This window comes from Gossypium raimondii, chromosome 5 (genome assembly GCF_025698545.1).
Source record: "Gossypium raimondii isolate GPD5lz chromosome 5, ASM2569854v1, whole genome shotgun sequence".
NCBI lineage: Eukaryota > Viridiplantae > Streptophyta > Magnoliopsida > Malvales > Malvaceae > Gossypium > Gossypium raimondii.
The window spans coordinates 26,310,177-26,333,237 of record NC_068569.1 but is presented as its reverse complement, the minus strand read 5'-3'; the positions used below and the strand labels follow the sequence as shown (position 1 = coordinate 26,333,237).

Below are 23,061 nucleotides of genomic sequence, written 5' to 3'. Positions count from 1 at the left end.
TATCATTTTTAACATTTAAATTTACATTCTCTTTTTAATAGTATCATTTGTTTTACTACTGCACCCAAATACTTATCAATAAATATTTATGTGTTTTAATTCTTTAGTTGGAACACCTCTTCATTTAATATGAATCTGAGTAAGATTAAATTTATCAATCAGGTCTAACATTTTCCAAATGGAGAAATTGGATGGCTCAATTCAAATAATGGATTCTACCTAAAAACACTCATGATTGCAAGGAAAAAGCCTTTCGCTTGCACCCTATTGAGTATATGGAAGCAAGGATACAATTGCATCCTTTAGAAAACGACATCAAATCCTAATGCAACTTTCTTTCATGTGAAATAACTATCAGTCAGTATTTTAAGTTGCCGGGCTAATTGTCGGGCTTGAGCTATAATGTGTCACATTCGTTGTCGGAGCAACTATGGATAAATCACATTCAATTTAAACCATTAAACATTTAAATATAAGTAAAACATATGTATAAAACCATATGTATTCATTTTCGAGTCTTATACGAGCTTACGAAAGCTCTATTGCTAACCCAAGGTTGAATTAGGACTAAATTGTAATATTTTTAAAGTTTGGAGTTGCCGTCTTTAAGGGTTCCTGTCGCGACGCCACATACAGACTTGGCCTCATCACAATGACCATTTCCCAACATTGTGGTATGACATATGGACCTGAGCTCGTCGCGATGACAAACGTTTGACGTTGCGACGTTACATACTGTTTCTAAATGGTCAAGTTTTGGTACCTATTTGCAATCACCTAAAACATCTCAAATTCATTTGCAATTATAATTTCAACCAAATATACATACCCAATGAGTACCATTATAGCTAAAGTACCATTTATAGATATATATTTACGTCCATTTCAATAAATTCATTCAAGTACACAATTCATTTCACATTACCATTCATAATCATATACAAACATCAAATTGTATACATGTACTTATACTCAATTTTAATCTCATCATTTCAATCATTTTCGAGCCTATTAGCTCATTCATATTCAATTGACCCCCAAGGCTCGTTTTTAATTATTTTTGCACAGTTTTTTACATCCTGACGTATTTCACAATTCAATAACATTTTATTTCACACATCATTTAGCCAATTCGTCTGTTTATAACCCTATTAACCAAACACGGACTCAGAACGGATACATGGATCCATCACCCTATGTTGCTCGACAATGATGACGCTAACTTGTACATACTACCACCTCGGGTTGCCCGACAACGATGACTCTAGATGTACAATCTACCACCCTGGGTTGCCCGACAACGATGGTTTTCAATCAATATCCTAACCCTATGGCATGCCAACTATATCCAACTCGATCCATCACTATATCATTTAACCAATTCGTCTGTTTATAACCCTATTAACCAAACACGGACTCAGAACGGATACATGGATCCATCACCCTATGTTGCTCGACAACGATGACGCTAACTTGTACATACTACCACCTCGGGTTGCCCGACAACGATGACTCTAGATGTACAATCTACCACCCTGGGTTGCCCGACAACGATGGTTTTCAATCAATATTCTAACCCTATGGCATGCCAACTATATCCAACTCGATCCGAACAACTAATAGGGTTACCAATTTTCGAATTCATTATATAGTTCAATTTACATTCCAATATTCTGAATTCATCAACATTTCACAATTTCATAACATTTATAGCATGCTTCAACCCAATTTTATACCAATTATCACATATCAAGTAAGTCATGCAACTATCTATTCTATTCAATTTAATCATTATCTCGAAATTTGATCTCAATCATAGCAATTCAATTCAAATAGCTATTTCCAACTCACCTTAATACTATATAATGCAAAATGTTATAAATATGAGATAAATAAATTGATCCCGAATCATAGAAATACAAACTGAATTTTAAGTCGCTCGTCGATAATTTTCGTTTTTCCTTTTCCTCTTGAAGATTCCATGTTGGCATTAGCTAAATAAAAAAAAAACATACAACACCATCAATTTAGTCCCTAAATTCAGGACAAGCATAACTTTCGATCTAGAACTTTGGATTAAAATTTCATTTTACATATATTCATTAGGGACCTCTTATTTTCTATTCTTATCAAAATTTCATAACAGTTTTGTATTTTATTCAATTTGGTCTCTAGTGTATGAAACTATCAATTAAGCTTTACAATTTAGTTCTTTTTACAATCTAAGTTTAATTTCTATCAATTTCACACCAAATTCATCCATTTCTCAACAATGTCATCTTTCAGGAAACTTTAACAGTTTCACAAATTAGTACATGGGCTAACTAAATCAAGCTCCCATGATTCAATTTTCATAAAATTCAAAGAAAAATGGCTAGGGACTTACTTGAATTAGATGGTCGAATAGCTTAAACTCAAAAATGACGTCCTCCTTTCTTGTTTCTTTACTTTGGAGGGTTGGATAAGATGATATTTCATCTCTCCTTCCACTAATTCCATGTATATGTATACCTAGATTAAGTTTTAATTAGTCTAATTAACTATGTTTTAATCTTAATTAACCCTAGTTTACTTAATTAATTAACAAGCATCATTACCATCCACTATCTCCTATTTATAAAGGGTTTAATTATCAGTTTAGACCTTTGGCTAATTGCAATTTAAGTCCCCAAGTCATTTCCTAATTAAAAATCTATAACAATTGAACTTTGACAATTTAGTCCCCAGGCCTTAATTGACCACAATTTTGGCTAAATTATTAAACTGAATTTCAATTCATCTATACACACTTCGTAAATATCCCTGTTTAATATTTACGGACTCGATTTACGAAAAAGAGGATCCAAAAACTTATTTTCCGACACCATTAGAAATCAAGTTGTTACAATTATGAGTTGGGGCAACAATAGTACGTTGAAACTAGTGTGCAAATGATTAATGACAATATGTAGTCATGGGTATAAGATACCAAGTTAACGTGTTGTAGGTACATGTTAGAGAATAATCTACAAGATTTGTCCGTCATGAAAATGCTCTATTCGGGTAGCAGCAATGATAGTGATCCTTGAAGTTGAGTTCTGACACATTTAAAGGTTTCTCATAACTATAAAGGTGGTGGTTGGCTATATCATAAACCGTATTGTGGGATTTTGTTAGATTTTAGAAGGACACACTAATAAAAGTCCGAAGAAAAAAATGATGTTGTAATTAAATGTATATTTGAGACCATATTTCATATATTAAATAAATTATACTGAAATGCTTATATAATTTATTTTAATAATATATATCAAACCGAGAATTAGGTTTCTCAAGTTTAATTATCTCTTTCCTTGCCAAAAGTTGGGTTTGCGTAACTCTAAAATTCAAGTCATATAAATATTAATTACATACAATATTAGTAAAAGTATCCTTTCTTTAGTGAATTATTTAAATACTCGAGAAGAAAAATAATTAATAACACAAATTTAATATGATTTAGCTCCTTTGATCTATGCTCACGAACCAAAAATGGATTAAATAAATTTGCTTACATAGAACTCCCAAACACAAACCCATTGAATTAGCATTTTCTCTAAAATCTGCAATAAAAGCTTCCTCAAAAATTGGGAACGGGTGAAAGGAATTAGACAGTTAAATATGGTAAAATACATGAATACAATACAAATATTTGAATTGCCAGAGAAGGCAAACCTTCATTAAATCATTCAGCCACCTTATGTCTTCACTGGGAAATCATGAAAAAACTTGACTACAAGCATTAGATAGGTGTTCTTTCGACTATTTATTGAAAGCAACAAAAGATGAAACCTTAAAAGCCAACAAACAAGTAAAAAACGTAGTACAGCATGATATTATGGACCAGGCTTTGGAGTTAAAAGCTGATCCCACCATGAAAATGATACAAACACACCAAGGAGCCACCATGAAATCATCTAGGTAGACTATTTGAAGGGAAATTTCGCAGTGGGTTCTCCCTAAGTAATTCAGTTTCCCTGCACAAAAGATTTTGAGATATCAGCTAACTTAGTGATGATCTTTGCCTTTAGACAATGCTTAAAGACCAGTGATCTCGAAATGTGTTTTACTTTTTTATGTTTCTGCCGTCCAACTCTCTCAGTTGCAGACTTGAAGTTCTGTCCTTCTCATCATGCACTTTTGGCTTTCTGATAACAAAATTTTGATAAAATAAGCAATGCAAATACCATAGAACATATGACAAGCATTGATTACATACCAACATTTTGAACAAATGATTCAGTTCCATATGTTTCTATTTTCATGTGGTAGAATTATATGTTGTATAGGGATACTCAAGAAAAAAATACGGAGACGGAATAACATAGTTGTATACATGCATGTCCAAAAGTTATACAACTTTTAGAAATAACTAGTACTTACTCTTCACATTCCTCATCAACAAAAACTTCAATTTGAGCACTTGCAACAGCCCCTACGATTCTAGGCACAGGTCTCTGCGGAATCTGAGAAGAATTTTTTGAAGCTCAATGTCATTTTTAGAACAATCTGAACAATACATCACCCAGTAGCAAAAATATCATGTTTTGGGAGTTGAAGTAAACCTTGTGTGATGTCCACTTTGCAGGCATAGCATTATTTTCTTTGTTTCTCTCAGCTCTACCTCCAAGAGTGTGCCAAGAGTTTGAACCGGTACTTGGCTTAGAGTGATGACCCCTCATGACATCCATATTTGTATCATTGTAAATAGATAATGGAGTTCGGTGCACCCTATGAATGAAAACCAATAGAAAAGCAAGTTCATAATGGAGTTCTTATGGCTATTAAAAATATAGCAGAACAGAAGATAATAGAGTGCCGTGATTAAAATGAGAGCTCCATGGTTAGAATGAAGTAGAGGAAGATGAGAGCTACATTGCTTGGGCTTTTCATTTTTCTTGAAGTACACGTGTTTGACATTTGTGTCTGAAACATGGATATGGAGATACGAATTCCAAGTATCCAAGTATCCAAGTCCGAATAACACAAGATGAGAGCTCAAACTTAAGTATAGAAAGGTTCTTTTGCTTACTGATCTTGCTTCAACTTGTTTCTGCCAAGCTCAAAAGTTTTGATGGCCTGCCTTTCTGCAATCACAAGAACTTACATATTATGCTGTGGAAAAAGCTTTTAGATGGTAAATTGAAATTGACAAAGAAGAGAAATAGAACTTACGACTCTCTCCCCTGGCCAAGACAGTTCCGAAACTTCGGACTGGTAAGTCATCTTCCTTCAACTCTTCCTGTAGTTTGGGAAAAGAATGAAAAACATAACCAAGAAAATCCTTATAGAAGCAATTCAAATGTAGAGAAGACATTAAACATTAGTCTATAGTCTATACCTCAGTAGCATTAGGTCTTCTCATTGAGCGAGCAAGAAATTTCTTGTATGCATCCCTCAGCTTCTCTATTGGTTGAGCATTACTACATTTGCAGGAAAGCTTAATTAGATCAACAAATGTAAATTTACAAAAGTATAAATGGATAAAAAAATCTACACACAAACCAAGTAAGCCTTGAGAGAAAAAGCATGTTTTAACATAAAATGAAATGCACTTCAGTATCAGTTGAATCAAATCATATCTCTTCCATAAAAACTAAATATGGAAGACAGCTTTTACCTGGATATCCCAAGATTGAGTATATCATTTGCTGCTTTCATCTTAGACTTGGACTCCATGTGCAAAGCATATGCTATATAGTAAGCTGAATGTGTCTTCCCAATATCATTGGCATCAAGAAAACTATAAATGACCTCAGCATCACTACAATGCTCAGCCTGCAAACACCATTTCCCAAACACTGATTCAGCATTTTAAACTCAGAGAAAACACCATTGCCATTTCAATTGGTATGCTTTCTATGTGTTCATTTATAACATGTTAAGTAGCATATTTCTGATTAACTTGACATCTGAACAAGCATAAACGACTTAAACAAACTATAAACATCACCATCTATGATTCTATATAAGATGATTAAAAAGAAGGAAGGTGAAAAGTACCCACATATTCCAACCAAACTTTGAGGTAGCGGAGATCATCTTTATAACGATCCGAATGCCAGAAAGCACGAACGCATTGCTCATAGATCAATACCAGTCCTGAGAAGTCTCCACCTGGTGGGAATGCCTCTTGAACCCATTTAATGCAACTTAACCCCAAAAAGGAAAACGTACAAAACAAACAATAAGCCATTGAAACAATTTAACCATATCTAATTTGAAACAAGGACACCCTAATAAAACAATTGAATCAACGGTCAACACTACCCGCTTTCCATTTTTACTCAATTTCGAATTTCAACCATTCAAAATGCAAAACCCAAATTCATTTCCAACCAATAGAACAGTTCAAGATTCAAATAAAAGTTATGTAATGGGAAGAATAGTTACTCAAGCCAAGGCTGGAGAGGATCGTCTCCTTGGTACTCATCTATTGCCTCAATCAATCTCCTAAAGATTCAAAGTAAGAAAAAAGGAAGTACCCAGATAAGAAAATGGATTAAATATTAAAAATAAAGTTAAAAAGAACACAAAATAATCGTAGATAAGGATTTTGGAAGAGACCTTCGGTTTTCAAGGAGAGATTTCTTGAGTTGATCATTGGTGTGAGCTTTGAGAGCGTGGTTTAAGAGATCGACGTTTCGGCCTCTCTTCAAAGGTCTCACGTTTTCTTTGAAGAGTTCCCATTCGTTTCCCGTTTGTCGTTTCGATGAAAGGAACTCGGTCTCTGGATCCATCGCTTGGCTGCTCTTCTGCTCTCTTCTTGCTGAGTTTGAGAAATGGAAAAAAAAGAGAGAAATTTAGAAAAAGGAGATGAGATTTCAAATTTTGAAATCTAACAACGGCTCCCCGAAAAGTTGCCGTTATATGGGAATTAGATTTGGAATAAAATAACTTGACATATTGGGCTAGCCCGGGTCACTTCCCATCTTTCTTTTTAGGTTTAATGTATAGAAAGTCCTCAATTATTATTATTATTATTTTAAATCAGCTCCTCCTAATTTTTTACACTCAATTAGATTTATTCAAGGGTCGGGTCTTTAAATTCGAGTTGAGCTTAAGTACAATATTAACATGCCTTATATTTGTCTAAGCTTGGCCCGAACTAAAATATAGACCTAAAAAGCCTACCATATTTTCAAACGATTAACTCAAACCCATTTTAGGCCCAATATTATCTTTTAAAAAATATTTATTTTATTTTATTTTAATAATTTATAATTTATAATTTTTTATTTATTAATTTATAATTTTTTATATATTTATCTTAACATTTTTTTAATATTTTCTTTAAAGTAATATTATATATTTAGTATAAATTTATTTTTTATGTGTTGTAAATTACATAATACATAAAAATAACATAGTATAAAATATTATAAACTGTAAAATAGGTCAGGTCGGGCTCGGGCTTAAATGTGTTTAAGCTCAAGCCCGAGCCCAGCTCATATTTTAAATGGCCCTAAATTTTTTGCTCAATCCCATTTTTTGGGCATAATATTTTTGTCCAAACCCTCTTAAATTTCAGGTGGACCTTCGCCTGGCTCATGAATAGGTCTTCACCCAATTGAGCTCTTAAATAGACAATTTTGATTAGTGAGATCCTTTAACTATCGTTGGTTGTTGAAAACTAACAACAAACATAATCGTTAACGAAGATCAAAAATAAAAATTTTCAAAAAAATAAAAATAAAAAAATATTGTTTTTAAAAAATAAATCTAAAACAAATAAATTCTGAATATAGAAAAAAACAATTTTAAAATTACTAAAATTATTTAAAAATCATAAATTGCACATTTTCATATAAAATTGAACAGTAATGAGTTAATTAAAACTAAACAGTTATTATGTTCTGTCTATTCTATTGTTTATTTATTACTTCATTTAAAAACACATTTGCGAGAGGGATCATCTAACAAACATGTTCATTGATATTTCAAATCAATTAATATTTTTATATAAATATTCAAAATATATCATTTTCAATTGAAATATAAAAATATGGAATGTAAGTATAAATTAATTGCATGTATGTGTACGTATCTATATAATAAGTTAAACCAAATTTAAAATATGGGGAAAGAATTAAGTGAAAATAGACTGCTTTTGAATTGAAATAAATGAAAAAAAACGAAAAAGATTATGGTTGGATTGTAAATTTAATGGTTTTTTTTACAATTTTTATATTTTTTATAATTTTAAAATGAATTTGAACAAATGAGTTTCGAATACACATTTTCCATTCATTATAAATTTATTTTTAAAATAATTTTAAAAATATTTTAAATATTTTTACTTTTTATTGACATGGCATTATCACGTCAACATTTGTTGATTGATGTGGTGCCTATTAATGATCATGTCAACATTGTCATTAATTTTAATGGTTAACATTGATCAAAAGATCTCACTAATCTATTTAGGAGCTTAATTCATTGCAAAAATTGAGAGGAGCTTAACTAATTTTTTTAATTCTTTAAAGATTTTTATCCATTAAGCCTTATATATATATATATATATATATATATATATATATATATATATATATATATATATATATACTAAATATTAAGAAGTTTTACAAAGTAACAATATTTTGAGGATGATATTTGAACACATGGCATCATGCATTTCACTATTTTAACTTAATCATTTTAATTAAAGTGTGAAAAAATCAAATACATATTTAACTTTTTTTAAAATTAAATTGACTTAAAAGTAAATCTATTTATATATTGAGTTATTCCTTTAAGGTCCATGCATGTGTACTGAATATTTAAGGCTTAAGGCTCCATTTGGATTTACAACTACCATCAGTGAGAAAGAATCTTAAAGCATATGCTTTTTCACTGTACTCTTTTTTGTTGTTTGGATTATTAATGGTGAGGTGCATCTCCACCATCTCACCACACTGTCTCCTCAATTTTCAACTGGAGTGAACTAGGGCAATGGGTGAACTGGGCAACCAGTGGAAGGAGTAATTCCCTTTTTGCCCCTGCAATCCTTTTAAAAAAAATTATATATGTTAATTTTACTTTATTATTATTTTAATCATAGATTAATATTAATATGTTTTATTAATCAATATAAATATAATTTTTAACAATTTCTTAATATAAATACAATTTTAATATATTTTATCTATTAAATAATTTAAATTTATTATTTAATTTATTAAAATATTTATAATAAATATTGGAAGATACATTTTAATATTTTATTAAATTAATTTATAAATTCACATGTTTTAATAATTTTATAAAAGTAAAATAATTTAAAAACTTCTATTATATATCAATTCTAATATGATGTCCTTAATAGTCATTTTTTATTCTTACCTCACCGCTACAGCTGCGTTTGAATCCAAATACACACTCCACCATTGTTTCTAATCTCACTGCTACAGTATTCAATCTCACCGTTACAGTAACTAATCTCACCGCCACCGCTGTTTTTAACCTCACTGGAACTAAACACACCGTCCATCCAAACTAAGCCTAAGTTTACTTCGGCTAAACTTGTTTTTTAATTACATAATATATATTATTTTTATATAACTTATAGCATATAAAAACAGTTTTATATAATATATTTTAAATTACATATATTTTAGAACTTGTTTGGAATGTAATTACAACTTTTGTTTAACACTTAGATGCAAGGGTGACGGGTGTAATCAAAGAGGGCAAATACAATGGACCTAGACTATAACGTAAAAGAATCTCAATGAAAAATTTCTAAGGCACCAATTATATACACAAGCAATAAGCAACAAAAGAAAAAAGAGGCACAACAAAACTTTCAAAGTAAATGCTTTCTCAATTTGATTACACAAAACTGGATGATTACAAATGAGGTCGGGGAATGCTTTTATTTATAATTGAACTTCCCTACATTCAATGGTGTAGATCAAATTACATCAACAGCTTAAATTCAAACATATCTACAAGATAGAGTACTAAGAAATTTAAACTATTTGTATAATCTTATCCTTAGAATTACAAAATTACATGGTAAAATACAAATTATTAGAGTGTTTACATTTTCACTAGACTTCAAGTAGATAAACCTTGAATCTTTCTAGTATTGGACCAGTCCTGGTAGGCTAAGCGACCCCAAACATCCATAAAAGCAACTAAGGTTATTAGTGTGCGCCTTGGTCACGAGCTTTTGTATGCAACCCATGTCAAAGGCATGGTCCTAGCCCCCATTGGCGAAAAGGTATAATATTTTTTTTAGTACCTTTGAAATTTAATTATTCAATATAATTCTTTTAGCTTTTTAATAATATGGAAAAATTACATTTTTGGTCACTTTCAAATATTAATAATTTAATTTCTACCATTTTAGCATAAATAATTTTGAATTTGACCTTTCAAATTTTTTAATTTCATTTCGACCCCTCCAATACAAAGTTCCTGGCTTCGCATATGACCTAAATTTGAAGTACTCAGGCTTAAAACTCATCATATGCAATTATCATGTGTGCGTCTTTAGTCTCACTATAACCTAAATTTAAAAAGCTAATAATGGTATTTATAGATCACTCGCAAAATGAAATTAACTTTTGGTAAATCCTAAACTTTGATACTTACAAAATACTAATGAATAATTAACCAACTCAATAAATTCAAGTTAGTATAAAATACCAAATGACCTGAAAAGGCCCATTTCCAAAAAAAATTAAGAAAATGGGTCATTTTTTTTTAAAATAACGGGAATGGTCCGTTTTTACTAAAACGCACTAAGCTGGCGTTGTTTTTAGGGGAAACACAGAAAAACACGTCTAGCTCAGTGCTTTTTTCCCTAATGTCAAGTAAAACACGCTATGTGGAAGCGCTTTTCAAAAAAGCGTCCATGTTGGCGCACTTTTGTCTGTGCTCCAACGGTCAACTCCAATGGCTATTTGAACTAGTCATTAGACCCTCAACAGTCTAGACAAAAAAGGATAAACCCCCATCACATTTTTCACAGACAATTCTCATAATATTCTCTCCTAATTTCTCACAATTCTCAAAAAGGTCTACAATTACAATCCTAAATTCTATTTTTATCTAAGTTAATATTTTTATTATTCTTTTATAAGTAATTCCAAGAAATGGTATTTTTTATTAAAAATTTGTCCGTATTCAATTTAGCAATGGCCAGGTTTCTAATCCGTCTTGATGACAAGCACATCTCTGTCAATCAATTGCAAATGGTAAGAATAATTTTTAATAATTTTTAGATTTTTAAAATTTTTTTATTTCATAGTTATAATTGAACTTAATATTTTTTATAACTTTTTATGTAAATAGGTGGAAGATCGAATTTTGCAATTCATATTCGTAATCTATTCGGTCCTCTATCACTGTTGATCGAAACATACTTGAGGGAAGGTGGTTTTTTCAATGTGACCTACTTAGGCTGGGGGTGTAAGTTGGACCTGAAACTCCTAACTGCGTTGGTGGAGAGGTGGAGACCAGACACACGCACATATTCCATCTTCCATGCGGTGAGTGTACTATCACTCTAGATGACGTGCAGTTATAGTTAGGGTTACCCGTGGACAGATCGATAGTCACCGGGTCTATTCAGTCTGCTAATTGGTGGACCGTTTGTTACGAAATTTTGGGTGTGGTACCAAAGATAATTACTGTAGGTCGAATTAAAATGGCCTAGTTACAAAATAATTTCACGGAGCTGGTGAACGATTCTACTAAAGAGAGAAGACTACGATATGCTCGAGCGTACATCTTTCAGATTATCGGGGGTATTCTGATGCATGATAAGTCATGAAACTTTGTACATCTAAGGTGACTGCTGAAACTCGTCGATTTTAGATAGGCTGGCGAACTCAATTGGAGGTCCGCAGTGTTGGTGATATTGTCTAGGGAGATGTGTCGGGCGACGAAACTAGGAAAAATCAAGATTGGTGGTTGTCATTTACTACTACAATCATAGGCTCAATATCGCCTTCTATTTTTACGTCTTCGAGTGGACTACCTTTATACATTTTCACTCATAACAAGGTAAAATTCAGTATATATTACCATTATTAAATTGATTTAGAATAAAATTATTATGCTAATAAGCTATTTAATTAGGTGGAACCATGCCTCGAGTCACGTGAGATTACCTACCGAGTTTGAAGATATATAACTTCTATTGGACCAACGATAGGAAGCGGATGTATGTATTTATTTATATTTGAACTATATAAAAATAACGTAGTCGATTTCGTATTTAGTATTTAGTATTTAGTATTTAATAATTAGTAGTATATATAACTAGTGTTTTTATTACATTCATATAGTTTGAATGGACACCATACAAGGACTCGATAATTCGGGTAGTAATTCTTGAGGAATTCTTTGTGAATCTCAACGTCTGGCACGTTAAGGCCTAGTTGGTAGTATATGCTACTGTCAAGATGCACAAGGTGGATAGAGTGTTGCAACAGTTCAGATTTCGACAATCGATTCCTGTGGCACCTTAGGAGCTTGATGATCTGTATCGCCGTGGGTGACGTAAACACCTCCAGTATTTTTGTTCTATCAAGGTAGGTCATCTTCTTAACCATCCATGTATAAACTAGAGGTTGCACGAATGTAAGGATTTACATAGACCAAAGGCAGACCCCAACAACCACAACCTCGGCCAGAAGCTAAACCTAGAAGGAATCCAGTGTGTAACCGTCGACCATTCCGATGTGACACAGATTCCTACTGGTATATGCACTGATGAATTGTAAATTGCATCATTTAAATTAATATAAAATCTTTTGAATATTTTTTTGTACACTATCTAATTTAACTATCCATTAAATCCTAATCGAAATTTGAATTTGCGTTGAATATTTTCATATGCAGTATATTTTCATATAGCATTGCAATAAGATTTGATGTGAATAGAAATATCAAATGTTTTTGTTAAAAATTCACATGAACAAGTATTAAATTTATTTTGGATTAACAATGGCTAACAATTCTCATGAAGACATATTACAATGTTTAACTTTGATGTGGACAGGACGGCATTGTATGACCTGGGTTCTCACACCACCCGCATAACCTCTATTGGTTTGAACATTCACGAATATCTATGTTGTTACGTATTCGAGTCGAGCACGATCAACCTTTTAGTTTGCGACGCAGATCTTTATCAGGTAACAACTTAAATTGAACAAACGGTATAGGTGACCACTTACGTTCATCTGGAATCAATTGGAATACATGTATCCACACGTTGTATGAGTTTTCTAATTTGTACAATTCGTCGACAAAGCCCATTGGATTCAAACAAATATTCATACAACATGCAATTGCATGAGCACATGGATAAGTGCATTAAATATCTCACAATTGTAAGTTCTATTTCTCATGTGTACCCGGTACATCCTCTGACAATACCTTGATCCGACTTGTCGAACTCCGCCACCTGAAACCATAGGTCACCGCTCAAGTGAAAAATTTTGTGCATGCAGTTTGCTCATGCCTTACCTTTATTACTTTCTTCCATTACCGTCGGGCACTATACATGACCTCTTTGCAATTGCCCGACATAACTTGCCACTTGCTTTGGGAATAGTTCCGCCAGACAAAAGTATATCTCTTTCACAACTACGATTATCAGCAAATGATGGGTTCCCTTTAAAATAGAATTGATGCATTTCGCCAGGTTTGATGTCATGTGGTCATATCGTAGTAGCCCGACGTCGTATACTTGTGTCCACTATTCGAATGGTATGTTTCCGAGATATGTTGCCCCTGTCAAGTTGGTTGACCGTAAATTGTCAACATTTCATGAAAACAGTCATTCGTGATCTTGTACCATGTCAATTTAAGTGCATGTAACGATTACATACCAAAAAAATATAAAAATACAAATGGAACATTACAACTGGTGGCAATCAAATACCCGTGTTCATCACTTGTTGTCGCTCAATGGTAGACTGATATTGCTGGTAATAATTAGATGCAACGTGTTGTAGATAGTACCGATGGTGTGTACGACCTCAAAGGTTTCCCTGTCATTTAATTATGGATAATATTCCAGCTCCCTGATCCGAGATGACGCATGTATCAAGTTAGGGGCAGACATGCCTCCTCAACCTAGAAAAAATAAATCTCAGTCGTCTATTTTCTACCCCGATGTTATTGCAAACGCAATTAGAAGGATTTTCCGATTACCATCCTATGTCACAGCTAATAACAGCCGATGGGTATATCTTCCATACATGAAGGTACTATCTATTTGTGTCAAAGGCTTGCAGTACTGGAATGCATCTTGGCATTGTTTGAAGGTCCAAAACAGACGCTCGAACACTCAACACCCGTGGAGTAAGCGATCGTTGTAGTATGCGAAACCTGTTTCAAGATCTGTTATGCAACCAAGTATGTACCTCTCCAGCACTTGACATCACTGCCATACCTCGTTAAATGACGCGTCCCACCCATTGTGCATCTTCTTTGAGGCATTCTGTTTAGCTATCCACGCCTTATGGTACGAAGGCGTATAGTTGAATTGGCTGCGAATATTGGCAATTAAAACTGACATGTTAGTCCTCAGATCCTCTTTCACATTGGTAGTATTAGGTCCGCGATCATATCTAAATCCAACTTCGGATGATCTCATGAAACATCTGCAACCCAACGAGTCCGTCAAAATTAAATTGGAAATAATTTTAAACCCTAAATAAAACCCTAATAACCCAATGATAATGTGCCCAAGGCAACACATGTATGCGGACTGGTGAACTTTTTAATCATCTATAACCTTATCTTCTTCCTAACAGAAGCCATGATTTTCCATTAGCAGCTGCCGTTTGGGACTACACACTTCCCCTCAAACTTCTCAAATTTGGATTTAACCACGTGGAAGTTAACCCAATTCTGTCAACTCTATGTTCTAATTAAAAGCCAATTGCGATGTGTTCTCCAATAAAAAAAGTCACGTCGTTCTCTGTGTCACAGACCTCACTATCATAATAAATAATAGCATTAATTCGTCCACTCATTTTCAACTAATTTATCTATCAAAAAAATTAAAACACGAAAATCAAAACATTATGCAATAAATATAATGCTTCACGTAAATATTAACACGAAAAATCAACTTATACCTTCAACCCCAACTTCTATTCTTCTAAACTTTAATTCTTCTGAATTTCTTCAATTTTTATTGCTTCAACTTATGCCATTAGAGGCTGAAATATGAGTCATTTATAGCCTAAGGGAATGCGTCCCACTCCTTTCTGTAAAATGCCCCGGATAGTGGGGGTTGAAAATTGTAGAGGAAAAACACTTCAAACAAGACGCACTATCAGAAGTAATACTAAAAAGGATATCTAGTTGGAAGCGTTTTCAGTACTTTAGCTAACAATTCATCCTACTTGGAGCATTTTTCCTCTAGAAACCTCAACCTCCACTATTTGGGGAATTTTTCACAAACCTCATCCCGAGAATCTTGAGATTTTTTTTCAGAACCATCTCATCAAATTTATTTTCTCAGAAGCAACAGTACTGAAAAAGGCATCCAGTTGAAAATGTTTTCAGTACTTTTGCTGACAATGCATCCTGCTTGGAGCGTTTTTCCTCTACAAACCTCAACCTATCTCGTCAAGATTATTTCTTTAGAACTCATCCCCTCAAAACTATTTTTTTCAAAATCCATCCTATACAAATTATTTTTTTAGACCCCTTAAACCCTAAAAAATAAAAGAAATCCTAAACTTAGACACTTTAAAAATAAAAAATCCTAAACCTTAATTTCATAAATCTTAAACCCTAAATCTTAACCCTAAATAATTAAAAATTTTAACAAAACCATAACTGGAAAAACACGAGTAAAAGCATGCTCACGTGAACGTTTTTTTAAAAAGTACTTCCACATCAGCGCGTTTTACCTAACATCAAGAAAAAAACGTTGAACTGGGCACGCTTTTCTGCGTATCCCCTAAAAATGATGCTAGTTCATTGCGTTTTTATAAAAACAGATCATTCCTGTCATTAAAAAAAACGATCTATTTCTATAATTTTTTTGATAAAAAAAGGACTTTTTCGGTCAATTAATCAGTATGAAGGTATTATTCAAATCCTACAAAACTATTAATCTCATTTAAAAAAGGGCAATACCCAAAATCTAACTCGTTTTTCAAAATGGGCTCGAAACAATATTTGCCCCGGTCAAAGTCAGAGGTAACTTCTAAAACTTTTAATTATATTCTTATTTTATAAATTACTTTTAGATTTCTTTATAATATTTATTTTTATTTTAATACATACAAATACCACATGACACTTTATAATTGTATTGAAGTGCTATATGAAACATTCTAATTATATAACATTTCAATTTTTTTATTATTAAAATTGGACAGAATTGAAGAAAATATATATTAAAATGAGAAAAATGATAGTTTAAACCTTTTAAATAAACCAAAATATTTTAAATTTAAGTAATCGTATTCAAATGCAAAAAAGTGAAGACAAGAAGAGGAAATGGGGCATTGGCGTGGTCCTACTCACCATCACCATCACCATCACCATCACCAAACAAGCAGTCATTGTTCTCTTTGAAACGTGTGGACTTTGCGTGATATATGTGGAGGAGAATGCTACTTGATTAAACCAAACACAAACCGCAAATACAATAATTTATTCCATTATTTTATTGTATGTGTTACAAATATTTCTATTTATAGAAAAATAATAAATTAATTCCTTTTTTAATAGTTAAACAATATCAATTTTATGAAATAGATTTAGTTAAATTACTAACATGGTCTAATAATACGGCTGTGTGACTATTGGTGAACAAGGTCGATTTTGTGCCACATGATTAATCCTTTTTTAATAGTTAAACAATATCAATTTTATGAAATAGATTTAGTTAAATTACTAACAAGGTCTAATAATACGGCTGTGTGACTATTGGTGAACAAGGTCGATTTTGTGCCACATGACCTCCGTGAGACGCACAACTTAGACACACGGTCGCGTGACTCTTATTTTTTATATTGACCCATAAATTTTATAAATGTTACAATTTGATCTCTATTTGTCTTCGAGTCAATTTTAGAGTTTTCGTAAGCTTGACTAAAACTCAGTTTTGTTTGTTATGCATGATATATGTATAATTGCATGTAATTTGATATTCTTGAATTTAGTTTTTTCACGTAACTGTTCCATTAATTGTTATAGCATCCTATAGTTTGGGTCCGATGACCAGATCGGGTGAGTTCAAATATTGCTTTTAATCATTAAATAAAGTATAATATCAAGTCGGGCTAAATGCAAAAAAATTTTAAAGTACAATGAGCTAAACGAATATATCACGTTATTTAAAAATACCATATCGCCGATTGAGTCTTAGCTCAATTGGCATGGGTATTGTTGCCAATGTAGGAAAACGTGAGTTTGAGTGCATTTAAGTGCATTATCTTCTTACTTCTGGGTTGGGGAGGGGCTATGCCTAGTTTTAGACATTATGTCAAGAAGATCAGATATGATCAAAACCTATAATGAAATTATTTTAAAAAAAATACCACATAGTATAAAGACTAAGAGTATGATTTTACCACATTATCAAGAAGAGCATATATGATTAGTGTTAAGATTGAAATTTTAAAATTAAAAAAGTATAAGGACTAAAATGAACTAAATTAAAATCTAAAAATTAAATTTACAATTTACACATGGTATAAGGACTAAGAGTATGATTTTACCATCTTTTCCTCACCAGCCTTAATGCTGATCACAATTCATCCGTCGTTTCATAAACCCTCTTTTCCTTCTCTTTCATCTATCCTCTTCTTGAACATGACAAAGACCCCCTATTCCTTGATCAAACAACCCCCCACAAACTCCATTTAACCCAAAAAAAAAGAAGGTTGTATACCAGACTTCAGGCATGGCAACTCTAAGGTTTAACTCACTGACAGGGACCCTAGAAAAGAACCCGACATCATCTTTTTCTTCAAATCCAAGGCTGTCTTGGGCTTACTTTCAGTGTAATAACAAAGGTGAAAGAAGGGCATCGAGAATGACAGTCAAAGCAATGGGAGCAGCCAAATACAAAGGAACTCAAATGAGGGAAAAGAAGCTAACTGAGATGATTGAGAAAAAAGTTACAGAAGCTAAGCAAGTTTGTGAAGGAGATGAGACATCTGATGAGTGCAAAGTTGCTTGGGACGAGGTCGAAGAGGTAAGTCAAGCTAAGGCTGATCTTAGGCTTAGACTTGAAATAGAAAAGAAAGATCCTTTGGAGTCGTTTTGCCAGGAAAATCCTGAGACTGAAGAGTGTAAGATCTATGAAGATTGATGGGAAAATGAATATCATTTTCTAGATCTGCCTATTGTTATTTAGTGGGAAAATAGTAAGGAATTAAGCACCTCTTTAGAACAATTGAACCTTGTTGTTGGGGAATTGTCAATTTGTGGTTTTAGTTATTAATCTAAACTGTATGGCGTGAATCCTTTATTGTTTTGTTGTTTTCAATCAAGCTGAAACTTATGTTGTAAAAAAACTTTGTTGATTTTTTAATTTTAGATCATGTATTGGATGGATGCATGCCTGTTTATTTCCAGCAGTATACTAATTTGAAGTTTAGGGTAGAGCCTGTAACAAAAGACAATAAAGAAAAATTTGTGATGAAACCAGATAGATTATCCATCAAAATCAGCTGAAATTTTGGACTTACCTCTGTTGGTTTGGTCCCCCCTGAATCTGACGGAGCAGCAAATGGAGTTGGAAGATACAATTTGGTGAAAGTTCCTTGCCAATCCCAGCATGAGGAATTGTTAAACCATTGTAAACCCTTAAGATCATTGCTTTGAAACATACCTGCGTGACTCTAAGAATCTCTCACTTCAGCGACTAGAGCTTTCATAGGTACCATAAAGACAATCTTGTAGTTTCTGTGGCTAATTTAATTGAACCATCAGTATCCATATTCAAGTTGATAGCATAGCAGCGCAATAGGATGTCATCACTGCTGAAAAAAAACGCAGTTTCATACACTGGTTCTGAACCACGGTCAAGTGTTGCATCCCTTTGAAAGCAGTAGTACCCTGGCCTGAAACCCAAAAACCATATTAAGCGAATGATAGAGAAAATTATGCACCTTAAACCAGTAACTCAAACCGTGAATATCTCAATGAACTTCCTCAACTGGCTTTGTGATTGTGGCACAACATAAGATACATACAGCACATAGTTGAATTACGTTTCATGCATGTCAGTCATTTTCCCAGGTCTTGAGCATGCCAAATACCTTCATGAGATACTATGCTGCCATGCATATTTGACTCCATTAATTCTCAAGCCTTTCCTTGAGTTAATGGTTTTTTTCTCAAATGACAAAAAAGGAGAAACTAACTACAAAAGAAAGAATCAGTCAGCCTATTCTCACACTCTGTACTCCCAACCCATCTTGTTGAAGCCACTGTGAATGCATTCAAGTGGAACATATAATAATTAAATAATATAATTTTATTTCAATAATTTATTTTAATATTGGGTGCTGCAGTAAGATACAGTTCACTTCCAAGAAAAATAAATTCAAACATTAAAGATAATATTGTTTGGAGTCTGGAATGCCAACTACAAGCCTAAAAAAATTTAAAGGTAAAACATTTGTTTTAAGATTTATTTGGATGAGCAATGAGATCAACTATGATAAAATTAAAAGCACTAGATTAAAATGAGTATATAGATATAATAAAATGAAAGATTATTAAAACCATATTTATATTAAATAATATTCTATAATAAAATATAAAATGAAATAATATTAACGTTAAATAGTATTTAAAACTATTAAAATTACATAGTAAAGTTATATTTTTTGTTCATATATATTATAGTTAGGAGAATATTTGATGCATTATCGGTGCATAAGTACTATGCATCATCGATGAATTATAACATGATATATCTCATCATTAAATAAAACAAAAACAGTAGAGGACTTAAAATAAATACTAATAAATTTATTTAAACATAATTAATTTTAAATAAACTATAAAACTCTAAACCTAAAATCCTAAATTTACCTTAGACCTTTAAACCCAAAATTCTAAATTGAGAGTTATTAATCTTTATTTATAATAGTTATGATTAATGTTTAATTATTTTAAAATAAAATTAGTAGTATTTATTTATAAGTTATCCATATTTTTGTTTAATTTATCATGTTATTATTCATTAATGGTGTATAAAATATTATTTTATAATTATATTAAAAAAAATTGCATTTGCTCTTTCTAAAACTAAGAATCAATAAAAAAAATTAAAATAAGGTTTGCAAAAAGAGTAAATGAGAAATAAAAAAATTAAGTTGCAAGCAATCAAAAAAAAAACTTGAGCATGTTTTACTAATCTCCTCATTGATGAGATTCAAACATTTCAAGCAATACTCCACCCATTCAATGGCTTTTCTCATTCAATTGGCATGACAGTTGATAGCTGTAGAACTAATAACAAAGTCTTTCTACGCATTCTCACCTTAACAAATGTTCTTTTACTCCTAAAACCCTTTGAATAGCAACATTCAGATGTAGGAGAGAAATCTCCCGTTGACATTAAAAAAGTCACTTACTTGTTTATGAATCCGACTGGTCGAATGAAATGTGTTTCATGCGATAGTCATTGTTTTAGATGAGATGCCATGTTTATGTGGATGACAATGTCGCATGCTGACTCAGACACACGTCTCGCTGACAACACGCGTTCCTTCGGTCAATAATTTTTTATAAGAACCATCAGCCTCAGCCACTTGTTTCATTCCTGGACTGCTCCAACAACACTCAATGTTACCTGAACACCAAAAAACCAAACATCTCATGTGGGACCACACATCGATTGAGGAAATTAAAAAGATTTTGCATGCCATTGTCTTTCATTTCTTTTTTATTCTTACAGCAATATCAAAATATTAAACTATCTGATCCAGCTGAACCAAATTTGTTTATTGTACAAAATATTTCCAATTCGGATAGAATCCTTTATTCCTTGTCCATAATGTTCAGTCCACAGTTTTGAGCTCACCCCCAACAAACATATGGACCTTTACTAAGGTGTTTACCGCCCAAATCAATGTCTTTTTCTCAGTAAACAAACAAAGAGACGGAAACAATCCCCTTGAAAACGAATAGGCGTCTTTGTTTTAGAATAACGCCCCCACTTCCCTTCCGCCACCTCTCAGTATATTCTGCCTTACACAACTTCCCAACTTCTCTGCTCATGTTATTTCCTTGTTCTATTGATGGGTGCTAGTTTCTCTGCTTTGTTCATCGACCAAGATGGCGTATCATCATCTTCACCCTATTTGGGCGACTTACCAGAGAGTTGTGTGGCATCAATTATTCAGCATTTGGATCCTCCGGAGATATGTAAACTTGCAAAGTTGAACCGAGCATTTAGTGCTGCTTCTTGGGCTGATTTTGTTTGGGAATCCAAATTGCCACCTAATTATCATATTCTTGTTCATAAAATTCTGGGTTTTATGCCTCAAAACTTGGGTAAACGAGACATTTATACAAGGCTATGTCGACCTAATACTTTTGATGGTGGCACCAAGGTACGGTTTTCTGTTCTGTTTTTTGTTTTTTCCCCCTTGGGTGTATACCGAGAAAAAAAATTGGATTTGGTTTCTTGGATTTATTGTATTGGTTGGTGGTTTCTAGCTCAACATTCAAGACTAGAGAATTTGGTTGGTTTTGCAGAAAGTATGGCTGCATAAGAGCACAGGTGGTGTTTGTATGTCAATTTCTTCAAAGGGATTACAAATAACGGGGATTGATGATCGAAGATACTGGAATCATATTCCTACTAATGAATCCAGGTAATGATTTAATAACTTGTCACGACCAGACTGTCCGACTCAGCCGGCAGGCATTGGCTGTTTGGCAGAGTGTTTCTGGAGGCTCATGAGGTACCTCTAGTGCTTAAGTAATGGATCATCATCATTGCTAGTCTGACTTTCGTTTGAAATTCATCATTTTGTGTAAATTTCTCTTCAAAGGATCGATCCTTTAACTTAGTTGAATGCGTGAATGCTTGATGCAATCGATGTTCTGAATGTTGTTTAGTTGAACGAATACTTCTTCACGCCACATGTTCAAAATCAAACTCTGCCCAAGTGATTTCAATTTCAATTTCATTTGTGATTTTAGGTTCCACTCAATTGCGTATCTTCGGCAAATCTGGTGGTTCGAAGTCAACGGGGAGGTAGAATTCCCGTTTCCGGTGGGAACTTATAGTGTTTTCTTCCGACTACAGCTCGGCCGTGCATGGGGTTTCGGTCGAGGAATTTGCGACCCCGAGCAGGTCCACGGTTGGGATATAAAACCCGTAAGGTTTCAGCTATGGACATCAGGTGATAAGCATAGCACATGGGAGTGCAGTTTGAGTGAAGCAGGCAAATGGTTTCACTACCATGTGGGAGACTTCAACGTTGAGAACCCCAGTTCATCAACAAAGATAAAGTTATCAATGTCTCAAATCGATTGCACACATACAAAAGGTGGTCTATGCTTAGACTCAGTTGTCATATGTCCAAGTGCATTTAGAGAAAGACTAGAACACAAAGGATTTCTAAAGTGCACCCAACCCTGTTGTCATATGCTCCACTCTATTTAAAAGTGTGGTTAAAAAGCACAATTGGTGTCCCTGTGCACCAACCCCTATAATTAAAACTATGGCAGTGTGTACGGAATATTCACCTTCTGGTTTGTTTCACTAATTAATATTTGTGTTTTTTTTTTCTGAATTCTTTTTATCTACATCATAATTAATTCAAAATAAACCTACAATTAATGAATAAAAAATAAATTTATTTGGAGCAGTGATTAGATCTCTCGCCTTATGCTTAGATGACATAGGCTGGAATCTTGTCATTCTTCCCCCAAATTGTGATGATAAAAAAATAAAAAAATATTAAGTGTTATAGTTACATACTAATTAAAACTAAAACTTAGCAGTTAGCACTATAAGAAGATGCATTAACAAGCAACATCTAAAAGATCAGTTTTTCATATTATTTAGTATGTTTTGTT

At 32.9% G+C, this 23,061-nt stretch overlaps 3 protein-coding genes across 3 annotated transcripts; 2 read left to right on the top strand and 1 right to left on the bottom strand.

Annotated features, from left to right (window-relative positions):
- Nucleotides 1–3,667: 3,667 nt before the first annotated feature.
- On the bottom strand, nt 3,668–6,883 carry LOC105770730 (mitotic spindle checkpoint protein BUBR1). Its single transcript, XM_012592053.2, has 11 exons — nt 6,586–6,883; nt 6,412–6,471; nt 6,026–6,170; nt 5,639–5,796; nt 5,360–5,441; nt 5,194–5,260; nt 5,051–5,105; nt 4,584–4,749; nt 4,402–4,484; nt 4,089–4,166; nt 3,668–3,995 (listed from the first exon to the last, which is right to left on the bottom strand). The coding sequence occupies exons 1-11, from the start codon at nt 6,756–6,758 to the stop codon at nt 3,932–3,934; spliced, it is 1,131 nt and encodes a 376-aa protein (XP_012447507.1). The 5' UTR covers nt 6,759–6,883; the 3' UTR covers nt 3,668–3,931.
- A 10,896-nt stretch (nt 6,884–17,779) lies between these two features.
- Nucleotides 17,780–18,570, top strand: LOC105770538 (calvin cycle protein CP12-3, chloroplastic). Its single transcript, XM_012591783.2, has one exon. The coding sequence runs from the start codon at nt 17,915–17,917 to the stop codon at nt 18,323–18,325; it is 411 nt and encodes a 136-aa protein (XP_012447237.1). The 5' UTR covers nt 17,780–17,914; the 3' UTR covers nt 18,326–18,570.
- A 2,234-nt stretch (nt 18,571–20,804) lies between these two features.
- On the top strand, nt 20,805–22,775 carry LOC105770537 (F-box protein PP2-A12). The gene is made up of 3 exons (XM_012591782.2): nt 20,805–21,584; nt 21,730–21,848; nt 22,180–22,775. The coding sequence occupies exons 1-3, from the start codon at nt 21,270–21,272 to the stop codon at nt 22,643–22,645; spliced, it is 900 nt and encodes a 299-aa protein (XP_012447236.1). The 5' UTR covers nt 20,805–21,269; the 3' UTR covers nt 22,646–22,775.
- Nucleotides 22,776–23,061: the final 286 nt, after the last annotated feature.

Coding starts and splice junctions, on each gene's coding strand:
- LOC105770730 (XM_012592053.2), bottom strand. CDS start 6,758: ATGGATCCAGAGACCGAGTTCCTTTCATCGAAACGACAAACGGGAAAC. Junction 6,472..6,585: donor TCTCTCCTTGAAAACCGAAG/GTCTCTTCCAAA, acceptor TTGAATCTTTAG/GAGATTGATTGAGGCAATAG. Junction 5,106..5,193: donor CTTGGCCAGGGGAGAGAGTC/GTAAGTTCTATT, acceptor TTGTGATTGCAG/AAAGGCAGGCCATCAAAACT.
- LOC105770538 (XM_012591783.2), top strand. CDS start 17,915: ATGGCAACTCTAAGGTTTAACTCACTGACAGGGACCCTAGAAAAGAAC.
- LOC105770537 (XM_012591782.2), top strand. CDS start 21,270: ATGGGTGCTAGTTTCTCTGCTTTGTTCATCGACCAAGATGGCGTATCA. Junction 21,585..21,729: donor CTTTTGATGGTGGCACCAAG/GTACGGTTTTCT, acceptor TTGGTTTTGCAG/AAAGTATGGCTGCATAAGAG. Junction 21,849..22,179: donor ATTCCTACTAATGAATCCAG/GTAATGATTTAA, acceptor TTGTGATTTTAG/GTTCCACTCAATTGCGTATC.